Here is a 16,913-nt window from a genome sequence, read left to right on the forward strand (position 1 = left end):
ACTATTCCTGGTAAAAACGTATGTACACCCTGAAATAGTGATCTACAATTAATTTATTATCTACCTTAGTGACGATTTTATTCAAGTCCAAAGCTTTTATTCAATTACTGTATGAAGTTCTCAAAGTCCAACTAAACGACTTTCAGAAATCTACGCTGGTATAAAATTGATTCCATTCAATTAACTTCCAAGGTGAGCTCTCTTTATATCTTTGTTGCACTGATTCTGTAAGCTCACACATTCAGTCAAACAGCAGCTTAAAACGACACAAAAGACAACAAAATCAAAGCATAACTGTAATGAAAGTGCTGCAGAGCATTTTGACACTTTCTAAACATACGTGTGCATGATGTAAAAAATAAAATGTCCTCTTCAGAATGACACTGTGCTGGCACTTTTTAATTAAAATATTTAAATAAATAAACAGCTTGGAGTGCCACGCAAAAATGCTTGAGATCCCACCTGTTCCGTACTTAGAAAAACAATCATTTTCAAAAGTTTTCTGAATTTCAAAAGTGCTGAATGAAACGAAATATTTGGAATTCAAACAGATTTCAGGTTTTAATACTCAGAAAATATTAAATACAGAAAGTGGAGAGGGTGCTTTTAAATGTACAAGATACAAATACAGGTGCAGGTGAGCGTGTGACAGAACTCACCACATCTCCCTGTCTCGTGTCCTTCCCTGAAGCAATGAGAAAGTAGTTCCAGGCCAGCAGCATCAGGAGAACCAGCGGGAACATATAGAGCTCAAAATTCCACACGACCACAACAAAGAGCTGCAGAAAGAGGGAATCAAATGAATGAACAAACAAAAGGAAAGAACATTGTTCTGAAGATGCATTTATAAAACACACACATTAAAACACATCAAAAACATAAAATCTAAAGAACAAAAAGACCAACATTTGTGATTTATTGCACCTTTTTATATTTTTTGGAAAACTGTTAGAAAATCACATTTTTCTAATCTCTAAATTTAATTTCTTCATATCTAAATTCGTTTTTTATTGGATACCTTTAGAACACCTGACAACCAGTAATACATAACAGTAACACAATGATTATTTTTCACAATCTGTCATGTGTGAGCACAGATGATGCTTTTAAAGTCTTTCAGTGTGAAAACACAATGAATGAGTCAATCATCTGCAACAAAATCTCATTCTCCTTAAATAACATTATAAAGACTCAAAAATACAGCAAAACACCTGTTTCTGGTCTTACTCTATAGTAAATGTGACCCTACTGCCCATCACCCCACGGATTCAGCCAAATGTGCACATGCTCCGCAGAGGGAAACAGAACCTGACCATAAAAAGGAGAAAACATGGAGTAGTAATTTGATATTTTGGTTTTTAGCTTTATTTACTGAAAAAAAGGAAAAATCTCCACACTTTGATTGTTTCTGTGAGACATATTTACAGCTAAGCAAAAATCACAGCATCACAGCCATGCCATTATATATTATAATATTATTGTGTAAGTATTCATGTTTTAGAAGTTCTGTTAAATAAAAACAAGCATCCTCATACAGTATATGAAATGCACTTACACCACACATCCACAGACAGGCTATAATATACCCCACAAAGACCTCGCTAGATTTGAAAAGTTTACATAACATTAAATTACACCGGACCGGACATGCCCACAAACACTCAGTGGAAAATCTCTGAATCTTGCAGTAACAGGTTAGATGTATTTCCGTGCCCTTCACACTATCCATTACAGCACTGCTGCCTAACGCACACACACACTGAACACTGAGGGGGGAAAAAGACATGGGGCACAAATTAGGCACCTCTAAGGTGCATAATATATATGTGCTATCAACACCGGTTCAAATGTCATCTTTAAATGGCCTCTCACAATTTTAATATTAAAACTTTAAATACATTTTGAAGAAATGAATTTGCCACATTTGAATAAATCAGAAAACAATGGATCAATACAAGTAAAAACGTAAATCATACACTTAGCAATCAAGTATGTATAAAACATAGCAATAACGTAAAGTATAAATTATGCAATAAAGGAACTAATCTGAGAATTTGCATACAGGAAAATATGCAATATGCATAAGCTGCTGACAGAAAAACACTGCCCAAGGAAGAAAAAAAAAATCTGTAACATTTGGTATTTTAGTACCTGCTCCTATAAAGCAAACACATTTCTTGCAAAATCCAGCAAAACATCTGCAGTATGTCCCATTAATTAGAGCAAAATATATTTTTCATACAAAGTAATTAGAATTTCCTCACATTGAATTAATATCTTCCATCTGTGCATTCATAAAATCATAATGACTTAATTTAGTATTGAAAATATTGAAAATATAACAGATCAGCCTTCAACATACTTTGACAGATTCTCTTCTATTTTTTGGCCCCTGACTCAATTAAAACATTTTTAAATTACAAAATACACTCTTTGGAGTTTAAAAGCAAGTCACAATCGCTCACAAAGAAAATCTATTTCTTTGTCTCTACTCCGCAGCGTCCATCTTGTTTTCATATGCCTAGTGGATCCTTAACCTGTCGCTGGACACCATTCTTAAGTTTGGTTATTGTAGCTGAGGGCCAGAGTCTGATTGACAGCTGATGTTAGCCGACACCTCGCCTGCTTGGAAGTGACCGTTCTCTTTTTCACACAACCCAGCGGCTAAGAGAGAGATGCCCAGAGTTCTGGGGCCATTCTTCCAGCCCAGACACTCATATCACCCCCAGTCCCCCCCGCTGAGAGCCCTCCTCAGGGAGGGAAGGGCCACGGACCCCAAAAAGCAAACTATAGGGGAAGAGAAAGGTTCGGGTGAAAGAGAGGAAAGAGAAACCGAATCTGCAAACACACGACAAGAGGCTTTGTCAGAGCGCATCCAGGTGTTCAGCGTTCAGTTCTCCGGCAGTTCTCCATTCCGGAGCCACAGCGTTCAGTTTCCCGTTCCCCCGTGTGAGTTCCTGTACTTCAGAGCCGCGATGTACTGCTCAGGGCACGTACAGTAACCTCTCCACCTGCACATGTCCCGTATTACAATGATTCAGCGAGCCTCAGGACCAACAGTAACCTAATACAGACCATGACATCTATTCATTAAACGCCATCTGAAATGTAATTTCCTGTCAGTCCATTAATCTACAAAAAGCACCACAAGAAATCCACAAATCATTATTGCTGTTACCATCAATGTCTATTAGAATTTAACTTTGATTCGGTGTAATATAACAGGACAACAAGGATTCTTGTCAAAGAGGAGGACATCACAGGCGATACGGGAGACAAAGATGTCATTCTTTTACTCGAGTAGAAGAAAATGCTTACATCTATTGCTTAAATTATTACTTTTTTCTAAAATTAGGGTATGTTAGAATAAAAAATGAGTTTATGCATGGAATTAACAGGAAAGAACTGAATCTGAAGCAAGAAGCGTTTTCTTTCACTTCCCTAATGAATTTCACTAAACAACTAAGTGACATTAGCATTTGCATAAACGCTGGCTACATCCATCTCTCACATCAAGTAGCATGTAAATTTGATTTCATTTTAAATATCTATTTGATTTTATCCAAGCGAAAGCACTTGAGATTAAGTCCCGTAACAAAAGCCGTTGCTCTAACTGGGAGAACGATCTGAATCGGCCAAGTGTTTCAGCATCTCGCTGGATTTTTGGAATGGAGGATGGACACGTTTTGGCAGCCAATTTCAATATCATTTTGGCACTTTGTGTTGTGGAGTGCAGGCTTGAGCACTTCAGAGAAGGCATTTGAGAATTAACACATTAAAAGTGTGTTACCAACACAGCCTACAACAGCCCCTGTACTTGGACTTCAGAAATTAAGTCGTCACATTGTGTTGATTATTTTAAATAGTGCCAACGGTGGGTAAAAATATGCCAAATGAGAGGCTGATTATGGACGTCAATAACTCATCTGCTTTTTGGCTGGACTCGTTAGGTGTGGATGTTTGGCTTGAGTGATGCCGCACTGCCATCTTCTGGCATATCATGAAACACTTGCGTTCGTTGTTCTTCAGACCCAGTATGATTTGATCTAAATCTAATTAGAAAGTTATTGAAATAGAGCAACCTTAAAATATGTGCTAAATCATACAAGCTTCACTATTGGCTGGTGATTACAGTTCATGTCAGCTTTCAACATTTTCAGCTATAAACATCTTAAGGTCTATCAACAAAATCTATAGTCTAAATTATATATTGTGTTTTTGCTATTTTGTACATTGTCTATTTTGTATATTTGTATATTATTCTTTAAAAAATAAAAACATTCTCTGACCCGTCGGCTGACAAGTGACTTGAAGCAGAAAGGTGCCACCTTGTAGCACTCAGCGGGTTGTAATCGTGAAGACACACACCAGAGCATTTGTTTTTCTTCTCCCGTCTCTTTGATTTGGGGGTAAATTATATATTGTGTTTTTGCTATTTTGTACATTGTCTATTTTGTATATTTGTATATTATTCTTTTTATTGTCTGTGTCCTGTCTTGTCGCTGTCATTCTGTTGCACTGTGGAGCTTCTGTCACTAAAACAAATTCCTTGTATGTGTAAACATACCTGGCAAAAAAAGCTCATTCTGATTCTGATTCTGATCTGTGGAAATTCATTTATAAACTATAATAATTAACAGAATAAATCATAATAATTCAAATGAATTTTCAACAGGACATTATTTCAGTTTCAGTCAGTAAAAAAAAGAAAACACTATAACTAAAATCCACTTGCAACACAAATCTATGGGGTGCTATGGGGTACATTGCTCTATAGAACGTTGTAAGCCATAACTGTGAACACATTATGTATTTATATATTATATTATATTATATTATATTTCTGGGCACTCCCACTGATAAGAGTCCTACTTTACCCCACATAAAAGAGCCGGGTATCATTCATTACCTCTCCCCTTCCAATATATCTCCTTCTTCTTACCCTCTACACACACATACACACACATACACACACACACACACACACACACACACCACTCTTATTCCCCACGACACACAATACCTGCTCTATTTGCTCCCAATCCAAGGCCAAATTGCAGGTAGAGTTACGGCAAATTTGTTTGGAGGAAGAGTCGGTGCGGGAGCAATAAGGAGCTGGAGGGGTAGAGTGGCGCGCGGGGAGGGCTGGCACAGAGCGGTCTTTATGAGCACCACTCTGCCAGCCAGAACAATGGCCCATATTCACCCAGCGCAAACGCTCAGCTTACAGGTGTTCATGGAGAGGGGAGGCAGACGCGCACAAACACTCACGCTGACACCCACACACACTTGAACGAGCACATGCACACACACGCATACTCTCCTAGCTTTGTCCATTGTGGATATGCCATGAGCTGTGTCGTCTTGACTGGCTGGCCATTATCGAATGTGTGTGCGATCATGAATATACGGCTTACAAAAGTTAACACACACATGTAAAGATGAAAATTATGACTATTTTCAGTGATGGCTGTCGCCCATTGGTCGTCAAACAGACAAAGTAATGCCATTTTTTAATAAATTAATATTTTCATTCTGCAAAGATATTCAGTTGATCAAAGGTGACAGTAAAGACATTTATATTGTTACAAAGATTCCATAAACTATGTTCTTTTGAACTTTCTATTCATCAAACATTTCAGAAAAAAAAATTATAATAATCACGGTTTCTACAAAAATATTAAGTAGCACAACATAAGAAATTTTTCAGCCAATGATGACTGTTGGCCTTTAGTTGTCAAATAAATTAATATTTTCATTCAGCAAGGATGCATTAAATTGATCGAAAGCGAGAGTAAACATATTTATATTGTCACAAAATATGTATTTCAAATAAGCTATGTTCTTTTGAATTTTCTATTTATCAAACTATCCTGAAAAAATAGTCACCATTTCCACAAAAATATTAAGCAGCACAACTGGTTTCAACATTAATCATTTAAAAAAAAAAAAAATGCTTGTCAAATAGGTAGTCCAACCCCCAAACTAATGCCTTTTTAAAAACAAACTAATACTTTCATTCAGCAAAGATGCATTAAATTGATCAAAAATAACAGTAACAAAGAGAAACTTTGTTTTGTGAAAACAGCACAACTGTTTTCAACATTGATAATAATAAGAAATGTTTCGGCCAAGTACGACTGTCAGTCATTGGTCGTCAAACATATAGTCCCACCCCCTAACTGATGCCATTGTATGGTTGTGTCAAACAGGTCTGGATGCCTAAAAATTCTGAACATAAAAATGGCCTACTTTGTGTATTAAACTGGGATCCAACACAATATTTTACTTCCATACTTTACCTTTATGAAAGGAGCAGAGTATTTGGAGCACCAGCAAACAAAGAAAAAAATTTTTTTGAAAGAGTTTCTGCAACAAAATCCCAACAACATCAACAAAAACACCAATACTACTTCAAAAAAAAGCTAAAAACAAGAACTCTAAAATGTCAAAAAGGCACAGACCTAAAAATACCAGAATAGCAAATCACAGCACTTGCCGCCGCCGCCACTCGCAGCTGGTTTTATCTGAGCATCGCAAGCAGCCCCTTTGCTTTGGCTAACCTTTGTGCGGCAAGCACCGGAGGTTCTGCAACTCTTGAATGCGAAATCACCTCCGTCTGACTATTGTATTCTTTTGGCTTACAACTGTCAACGGCTGACAGAACAGCACAGATGTGGGTCTCAGCGCAGCGGTGAAGGCTCACCTGAACCAGATGGCTGGTGATAAAGAAAGAAATCAGTGTGATGATTAAAAGAGCTCTTAAGGAGGGAGATTTAGACTGTAAAGAATAGCATTACCAGCTAATGGGACAACTGTGAAAAAAATACAAAAAAAAACAAAACTTTTTTTTCCTTCTTTTGTAAAGCTATTTTTTATAACTTTGGTAGTTCAGGTCAGACGTACTGAACTGAATGTGACTGAATAATAATTTTTATAATAGCATCTGAACATTAAGAACAAATGTAATGTAATTGTTTTTGTTTTATTCTCCTCAAATCTCTTGACATTTCTTCCTCTGACATTTTCATTGATGTCTTTCCCCGACAACCATGAAGGAAAAGAAAAAAAAAGTTCAACTAAAATGTTAGCTGATCGATACAGCTGTCCCTCCGCTCACGCGTGTGCCCTCGGCTTTTGCTTTCGGAAGTGTACCGAAATTAAAATGTGTCAAGCAGCAAATGTTAATGGCCTACCCAGCGACACTTAAAGACACGCGAGTCCCAAAACAGACAGGCCCTACAGCAAATTATGCAGCATCACAGGCAAAGATTAGCCAGCATGTCCTGTGCTAGCATTTAGTCACACAGCCCACTCACAAAGGGTGTCCTTTTCATGAAGGTTCAACTGTCCAATTACAATCTGAAGGTGCACCACGCTATGAAAGAGACTGTCGTGAATTCAGACGACTTCACCCGAGGTGCCAGAGTATTACTGGAGATCTGAGAGGACTGCTGGAGGATGTCAAAGACAAATGGGCAAAATTCTGGACATTTTTAACACGACAGACGGGGAGATGGGAAATGTGTGCACAGGAACTAATGGATCACCACAAAACCTGTCAGTATATTTTATAAAGTCTAGTGTATGCGAAGTGGCCCCAGAAAGTATTTGGCACTTAAGATACACCTAAAATGTTTGAAAATCACTGCATTAGAAACAAAATACTAAATGAAGCGGCAATTATTTTTAAGAAAATATATAGAAATGCACTTTTGAAGCAAAACATTTCAAAGAAAAAAGTTTGTTAGGTTTTGAATGATGAAACAATAGATATACTGTTAAAAGTATAGACAAATGTACAGTATCTGGATACTTTCTGGTTGTCAAAGTGGTGTTAGTGGATCATGTTCATAGTTAATGTGATCAGCTAAATCTATCAGTTATTCGTGTGTGAACGAAGGGGAACTTATTTACTTCATTCACTAAAGTGATCTTGGCAGGAATTGGTTGCAAAAATGGCTCAGAAAAATGATATTAACTCTGAGAAAAGAAACAGAATTGCGATCTACAAATCTGCAACTAATAACAAAATACTTGACTACTCTTCTCGAGTCTTTTTTGCAACCAACTCAAGGTCATTTTAATGAATGTATAAAGTTCTCCTCAGTTTATATTATGTGTCCTAGAGTAACCACAGGTGTACTTCATCACTCTGAACATGATCCACTAATGTTTGACAACCAGAAAATATCCAGATATTTATTTATTTTTTAAAACGAATACAATGAAATTCAATTGTGGCCCAACACAAATGTGTCCAAATACATTCTGGAGCCGCTGTATGTGACTGATGGTGTGGTTGAATGCATACTGGTTCTTACCAGAAAGGCACAGATGCTCCTCTGAGGAGACTCCCACTCAAAGCAGCTGTTGATATAGCAGCCAGCATTGATCAGGAACATGATACAGCGCCTCACTCTGTTGAAGTTCTGCAGCAGCAGCTGAGTGACAGAACAACAGTGACATTTCACAATTAAACTGATTCACACTGACAAAACAACCAAACTAAAATATTTTTTTAAATAAGGAAAATTCCCTTTTTTATACTATATACACTACCATTCAAACTTTTTTTTAAAGAAATCAGTACTTTCATTCAGCGAAAGTTAATACGTTTCATTTGTCAAAAGTGACAGCAAAGACATTTACAATGTTACAAAAGATTTTTATTTTTTAAATAGATAAAAGTTGTTCTTTTGACTGCTTATTCATCAAAGAATGAAAAAAGAATCACACTTTAAGTGATTCTTCATTAAATAGCTGCTTTCAACATTGATCATAATAAGAAATGTTTCTTGAATATCAGCATAGAATGATTTCTGAAGGATTATGTGACGCTGGCAAATGGAGTAATGGCTGCTGGAAATTCAGCTTTGCCAACACAGCAATAAATTACATTTTTAAATTTATTAAAATAGAAAGCAGTTATTTTAAACTGTAATAATATTTCAATATGTGTGTGTGTGTGTGTGTGTGTGTGTGTACCTACTTAACCATATTTTGGGGACAAATTTGTACCCAAAAGTGAGCTAAACCTGACAAAATCTCCAAAAACCTCCCTTTGGGGACGTCCTTATTTGTAAAACTGGTATAAAAATAAAGTAAACAATTTTTTTTTAAATTGTAAAAATGCAGAGAGTTTCCTGTAAGGGGTTGGTTTAGGTGTAGGGTTGGTGTAGGGCGATAGAAAATACAGTTTGTACAGTATAAAAACCATTACGCCTATGGAATGTCCCCATTTAGATAACTAAGTAAACGTGTGTGTGTGTGTGTGATTACATAAAAGCTGTTTGGCAAACATACAAAAACATTTTAAAAAAATCTTACAGACCACAAACTTTTGAACGGTAGTGTATATAATATAAATTTTAAATGATCATAATTTTAGTCATTGCTTATAAATTGATGTTGAAAATCTTAGGTCTAAAAGCACTACAATAATTGACTTTCAGCATTTAGAAATAATGGGAAAAGTGAAGTTAAGGAATAACACCAAAAATATAATGCAATTAAATATATTTATTTGTCATGTCTTTTTAATAAAATGGTCTAATTCATGCTTCTGGGTGCGGGTGAACTGAAAATGACCGCTGCTTCCTATGTTCACAGGAAGATCAAACGCTCCTGCTCGCATTATGGCTTTAAAATGCTACGGCTTTGATCATAGTAAATATGTGAAGTGTAGGATTCGGGCCATCCCTTTAAAGTAGGCCATTTCTGTTTGTCATTTGGGATTAATCAAAGTACATTTGAGGAGAAATACAATACCAAACTACTAAAGAATAAAATATATCTGAGATGTTTGACAAAATGAGCTTCAGCAGTCGAAAGGACAGTATCAAGAAGTAAAAGCAAATCTTGTGGAGATAAATTTGATATGTTGCCCTCACTTTTCAGTTCGTGTGCACGTCTTGCTGTCTCACTCGCAAACAGTTTAGGTGGGGGGCAAATTCACACCGAAAAGTGCAGAGTGGGCACTTTCTAGCATGCATTCAGTTCTGCTTTATTGCGTGACAGATAGAGAGAGTGTCTGTGTGTGTGTGTTTGTCCCAAGCAGTGTCTCAGTGACAGGTCTGACTTGTTACCTGTTTGGACACTCGCGGCTCCTCTTCGATGTATTTCTGCTCGATGGGAATCAAAGTTCTCAAGCCGGCTTTTACCTGCAACATATAAACTTCATGCATAATCCAGAGTTCAAGACATGATCACGATGCATCATTAACGATCTAATATATCAAGACATCCCTCCATTTCACACACTCCACACCACACGGCCATGTGATGCTCTCTCAGACTCCCGCCTAAAATGGCGGACGGACACACACACAGCGGTACACAGACACACAAATAAAAGGCTGAGGAAAGGGGAGTCTTCAGTAATTAAAAGAGAGAATGAGGACAGGGACAGACAGCCCGGGAGAGGCTGAAGAGAACAAGCAAATAAAAGAAGTGAAAAACGCTCGAAAAAAGCAAGCGAGTAAAAGAGAGTGGGACTTACAATGTTATAAATCACGTCTATTTCGAGAAAGATGACCCCTTTGGTTGGTCCTGTCAGTTCCTTGCTTTTCAAGGCGTAAGCTTTGCGTTCTCCATTTTGGATCTGCGGGAGAGGGACATGACAGCCGTCTGTCTGGCAATACCCAGCTGAATACACTCTCCCTGTGACCTTTGAACCCCAGCTGCTGCATCTGACAGAGAGCCCAAAACAACTGTGGCGGCTCTGACAAGTACCTGTTCATTACGGCCCGACCACTGTCAGCCGCAAATTAACTATCCTGGGGAATCAGCCTGGGAGCGCACATTGCGTCCCCCCTTATCTTTTCTTTCTTCTCTGTTTTTGTTAGTAGCTTTTTTCCCCCCAGTGTTTTTCTCACTTTCACATCTTACTCTATGATTACTCAGATCAGTAAAGGTTAGACACATCCCCCCTCCCCCCCAACATTTTTTGTAAACTTGTGTGTGTGTGTGTGTTTTTCTCACTTTTACATTTTACTCTGATTACTACAATCAATAAAAGTTAGACACACGCCAATTTTTTTTTTATATAAAAAAATAAAAGAAAAACTTTTTTTAGTGCATTTTTCCAATTTCAAACTGATTCATTCTTGTAAGAAAAAGTCTGCAAGCTCAAAACTTACATTTAACAACGGTATAGCCACTTTGCCCAAGAAGTCGGCACTTCGGTCTCTGTCTTCGTCATAGACAGTCACCTCTAAGACTGAGTGGATGTCTTTCACATTGCTAGTTGAAGAAAAAGGGGTAGGTGAAGAAGTCATCGACTAATATTAAACACTGAAAAGATCTTTCAAGTCATGACAAAAAAAATGTGATTCATCTAAATCCTTGGTGGCAATCTCCATTAAAAAAAGATGCTGCAATTCTCCACTTGAAATGCTATCTTTGAAAAGTAGGCTAAAGAGGAGAAGTCTAATGAAAGAAAATGAGGTTATTCTTTAAGAGATGAGCGCTCCTAGGAGAGGCTAGATTACCCAGCTTTCCATGGGAATTCACAAATGAATTTCCAGCCGTGAAGATTGAAAGATTATGAAAAAAAAAACATCAACCTCTAGATATCGAACTAATATAAGAAATTATGTATGGCACATTATCAAACAGCACAATGGCTGTACTTGCAGAGGGAGTGTAATCTCAAACAAAAAGTTAATTTCCTTCTTAAAGAAAAAAGTTTACTTACGTGCCACATTTTCATCTACCAATACAAAGCTTAATTAAATAATCCTGACTACATTATCCTGTAATCCTCAGCTCTCGGATGTATATCTCTATAAATCACATAGCCCATAAATACGGTATTTATAACTAAGCTTTTTCAATACACTGAATTCAAAATATATTTTTCCCACTTTTCATTTAATATCTTTTTATTTGGTTTACAATTACAAATTATATAATTTTCGAAATAGATAAAAAAATCAATCAATTGCAAATTAATCATGATTTAATTTGCAATTATCATATTCTATGCAGACTTCAAAATATTTACATTTTATACATTTACTTTTTTATATCAGCATTTTATATACTTTTATCAGTAGTGTAGTGTACTTGAAAATATATGATAAATTGTGAGACTGAAAATATGTGATTAAATACAAATGCAAGCAATCTAGCACATGCAGATACACGCTTTTGACACTTACAACGTGAAGACTTTGTTCCACTCTGGGTTGAGGTTTTTGTACACGGTGTGCGTCTGTAACCGATCGTTGCTGAGCTCCACTACACAGAAGGGGTCACTCTTGCCTGTGAGGGACACACACACACACACATTAACTTTATCAGTTTCATTGAATTTACTGTGGTGTAATCCACTGGGTGGTGCGCTGGGGGGAATAACTACCTGATAAAGGTGATGGGACAGTGAGCCTGAAGGGCTGGATCAAACCACACTGCTGTCTTTACCCAAACTAAAGCTTCAGCAGCAACTTATCACTGTGGAGCTGATTTGATATATTCATTTTGCCCCTGTGTGGTGTCGTTTGCTGTGGTTACACCGATAGAGAGGTTTGCACACAGGCAGATAAGCATTTCAGCCTTTGCGCTGCCCTAGAGCACTGTAAGGACATCTCTATCTCCGTCTGGTGTGAACACACACACATAGCTGGTCGTAGATGGGAATGATGACTTAAAAACACATGAACTGAATGTGGGAAATTTGTAGAAAAATTTCCAGGCAAAATATATGGATATCATTGTAGATATTATCATGAGGCTTTCCGGTTGCTGACAGGGCATTCACATCGATAAATTAAAAGTGAGACACTTTTTAATAATCCTTTTTATCAATATATTTTTAAAAGTTCAATAGAATATTTTAATTCATGTACGAAATGCATTATTATAAGAAGTTGACTCTAGAGACATATTTATATAATCCACTGTCCTACATGCTTTGAAATAGACTATTAATATACGCATGTAAATAAATGTTCATAATTTAAAGGAATATTGTTCTCAACAAAGACTTAAACAACAAACTCTTCATATCAGCTTTGATCTAAACTTTTAGTCATTAAACAAATCTCTGAACAAAACAATTGGGAGCACTTTTGTTGTTTGTTGCAGAGCATAATTTTTAAAAGCTGGGGCCAAAAATAACATCCATAATGGTAATTTTATAACGTGCTGCGAAGTTAAAATGCTGTATGAAACACTTCACTTCCCTGCATGCGAATAAAAGAAGCAAAGGCATTTAGTTGACAAGCAAAATAAATGTCACAGTGATCAATGGAAAGCCCTTGCTGTCACCAGGCATATCAATTTCAGGGGTATATTGATCAGACTGAATATTTTTTTTAATTCACCGTTTTTATACTCAGATGTATTTAAATGCAGTGATTACGCTGGTATGTGTCTGATATAATAAAATAAGTTGACTAAATTGTTCCTACCAAAATCTAGATTGTGAATTTAATTTTACACAAAAAGTGTGTACAGTATATTTTACAGTATACTGTACTTTTATGGAGTATTAGAAAAAATACAGCAAAACAAGTTACAGAAATTCAGCTAGGAGATGAAATTATGGATTCACATTTTTATTTATTACATGAAAAAGTGTTTGCAAAAATAATAAAAGCATTTCAAGCATCTCATTTACAAAGTATTCACACAAATGTTTAATTTGCCATGACATCTAGTAATTGTGTGTATTTTCATCATTCAAAAATAATTTGCATCTGCTTAAATAAATGTATATTGATAGGCGCAAGAATGTACCACCCTATTCAATATCCACGCGGTGACACTCGGTCATCCTTGGCGACAAACTACTACGTGTTCGTGAGGCAGCTGTCTGAGCAAATTACACGCTTCGCACTGAATGAAACTTTGACTCCCCAGGTGTGGGAGACGCTATCCGTGGGTTAATTCTGGGCAAATCCTCACAGACCGGCGAGATGAGTTCAACCTCATTCCGGCTGCAATTTGATGAGCGTGCGGCACGCTGACGTACAAAGCAGTAATTACATTTTTCAGGTCTGGAAGGCGTTTTAAATGAAATGCAGGAACGGTGTTAAGCAGAAGTACCTGCATGAGAGGAGCATTTAACCGCCCATAGGATTAATATATACAAACACACTGATGGCAGCGAGGGCAGAACAGTTCCTACTTTAGTTTGAAAACTGATTGTTAATGAAATTGCCGACTGCCAGAGTAATGTCTGCATCCAAAGCGATCTATGTGAAGTAGTGAGTGGCTCTATTCAGAAGGAAGGCAGTCTCCTGTCCCTAAATACTGTTGGTTTTACACACTGTCACCATTTATCCTGCTGGCCTGCAGTGGAGGCACTCCAGATAAAAGCCTCAATTAATTACAATGAAAAACAGACAGAAAGGAGGGGTAGGACAAAAAAAAACACACACTCGGTGGTGCAAGAAAGAGAACTAAGATTTCCCTCTCTTTTTCTTTTTCTCTCGGCCACATTATCTTTTATGTCCACTCTCCTTCCCTTCCACTTTTCCCGGACTCTCCCTGTCTCCAGTGAGCTCTCTATTAGAGGAGGCACTGTTCCGTGGCCCGTAACCTTGTTGGCTGACACCTCGATGCCAGGGCCGATTGAGACGGTGAGTCCGTGAGCGAGTCGGGGCTCTTAGAAAAGCTTTGTGCGCCGGCGCTTTGTGGCGGGAGAGGAGTGTGAAATCAGAGCTCATGAGGAGGCCACGGTTTCCCAGGGAACGCCAGACCGTGCTACGAGGTCAACATAGTGGGCCGGACCCCCGGAGAGGAGCGAGTAAAGGGGCGATTGCAGAACTGTGCAGCGAGCGGGAAGGGGAAGGCTGAAGAGTGTGAGAGGGGAGGGGGGTGGTCTGCCATTGAGCATGTCTTAATTAAAGGCGTCGATTAGGCGATTAGAGAGACGGTGAACGCAAAGCGCTTAGCGGAGAGGAACCTCGCGAGATGCTCCACCTTAAGAGTGACGGTGCTAATGACCTCTACGTCTCTGCCTCTAATTCTCTCTGTCTCTCACGCTCTCCCTCTGTCTTTTCGCTCTTTGTCACTCCTGTTTATTTCTGCCGCCTCACACCTTGTATGCAACCGATTGTGCAGCCTTGATTAATATTCCTGTGCTGCGATTCTCAGCTTCATTTCCCACACAAGTGGTCAAATCAAACTCACAACTGACTTTTCCTGCAAAATCGCTAAAGCTACGCAAATATTTTTCAGTGTTCAATATTTTTAATAGTCCCAAACTCGCGACAATGATGCTATCTGTTTGTCTGACCAATGGTGGATGATTTGGAGTGTTTGAGAACAACCTTTATTTTTGCAATTCTGTTGGATGTCATTAGTGGAGCAAAACGTACACTCTTCATCTTTAAAGAAATAATTTACTTAAAAATGAACGTTCTGTCATCAGTTAATTACCATGTCTTTCCAAACTGGAATGACTTTCTTTTTAGTGTCTAACACAAATGTAAATACTAAGTAGAATGTTAAAGCTAGGTTTTTTTTTTTTATTCTATAAATTGAATATATTGCAGACATTGGAAAGGTTGTTTTCTAGATACTGTGACTCCGTAGTGTTCAATGCAAGAAACAAACTCTCATGGGTTTGTAGCAACATGAGGGTGCAGAAATTATTTTGTTTTATTTTGGGATGAACTACACTACCATTCAAAAGTTTGGGGTAAGATTTATTTTTAAAAAGAAGTCTCTTATGCTCACCAAGTCTGCATGTGTTTGATTAAAAATACAGTAAAACATAACATAAAATATTATTACAATTTAAAATAAATGTCATCTATTTTAATATATTTTTAAATGGATTTTATTCCTGTGATGGCAAAGTTGAATTTTCATCAGCAATTACTTAATTTTTCAGTGTCACATGATTCTTCAGAAATCAGTCTAATATACTGATGTGATGCTCAGTAAACATTTCTTATTATTATCATTGTTATTATTGTTGTTGAACAGTTGCACTACTTATTTTTGTGGAAACCGTGATACATTTTTTCAGGATTCTTTGATGAATAGAAAGTTCAAAGAACACAATTAATTTGAAATAGAAATCTTTTGTGACATTTTAACTTTTGATCAGTTTAATGCATGATTGCTTAAAAAAAGTGTTAATTTCTTTAAAAAAAATTTTTTTTTTTAACTCACTGACCCCAAACATTTGAATGGTAGTGTGTAGGGCTGTCGCGATTCGTCGATTTTATTCGACTATTCTATTTTTTTAAATCCTCGACTTCATTTTGCTCGCGTCGACTAACCGGTAAAAATACCGGAAATGGCGCATATCACAGACGAGAATGTATAAAACACATTATTAGTCTGTTTTCCAAGGCTGCATGATACATTAAACCCATTTTTAAATCATAATTAAAGGGGTCATATGATGCTATTTTAAAGATCATTATTTTGTGTATTTGGTGTAACAGAATATGTTGACATACTTTAATGTTCAAAAAACACATTATTTTTCAAATACTGTACATTATTGTAGGTTCTCTATGCCCCGCCTCTCTCAAACGCTTCGTTTTCTACAAAGCCCCCTCCTTTGACAAGCGCAGTCCGCTCTGATTGGCCAGCTGACCCAGTGCACTGTGATTGGCCGAACACCGCAAGCACGCGTCGGAAATGTAACGCCCCTTACCATAATCGCGAGCTTCATCTTTCAAAATAAATGTAAAGACAGAGCCCGAAAGGGGAACAGAGTCCCGTGACAGACACAGTGATGAAGCTGGTATGTGTTTGCAGTACACAAGCCACGGTTAAGACAGCTGACTCCACTGTGATCTCTCTCTCTGGCTGCATCAACACTACTGCTGTTCCTGAAACCACGCCTTCTTTCTTTGCGTGCACATTTGGGCCGCATTATGCAAATATTTCCACATAGTGAGGTAGATATGTGGGGGCGTGTTAGAACGAGCCGTTTTAGGGGG

The 16,913-nt window shown here is 37.5% G+C and overlaps 1 protein-coding gene across 4 annotated transcripts in view; it reads right to left on the reverse strand.

Moving 5' to 3' along the window:
* LOC107756292 (multiple C2 and transmembrane domain-containing protein 1-like) overlaps positions 1-16,913 on the reverse strand; it is a 157,704-nt gene that overhangs the window by 38,896 nt on the left and 101,895 nt on the right. For all 4 annotated transcript variants that reach the window (XM_016573321.1, XM_016573320.1, XM_016573322.1 and 1 more), the window contains exons 11-16: positions 12,165-12,267; positions 11,142-11,244; positions 10,502-10,603; positions 10,089-10,163; positions 8,325-8,444; positions 660-779 (exon numbers count right to left, since the gene is read on the reverse strand). In XM_016573321.1, coding sequence (XP_016428807.1) covers positions 660-779; positions 8,325-8,444; positions 10,089-10,163; positions 10,502-10,603; positions 11,142-11,244; positions 12,165-12,267 — 623 coding nt within the window. The remainder of the gene's footprint in view (positions 1-659; positions 780-8,324; positions 8,445-10,088; positions 10,164-10,501; positions 10,604-11,141; positions 11,245-12,164; positions 12,268-16,913) is intronic.

Source organism: Sinocyclocheilus rhinocerous, unplaced genomic scaffold (genome assembly GCF_001515625.1).
Source record: "Sinocyclocheilus rhinocerous isolate Xijiao unplaced genomic scaffold, SAMN03320098_v1.1 scaffold1043, whole genome shotgun sequence".
Taxonomy (NCBI): domain Eukaryota; kingdom Metazoa; phylum Chordata; class Actinopteri; order Cypriniformes; family Cyprinidae; genus Sinocyclocheilus; species Sinocyclocheilus rhinocerous.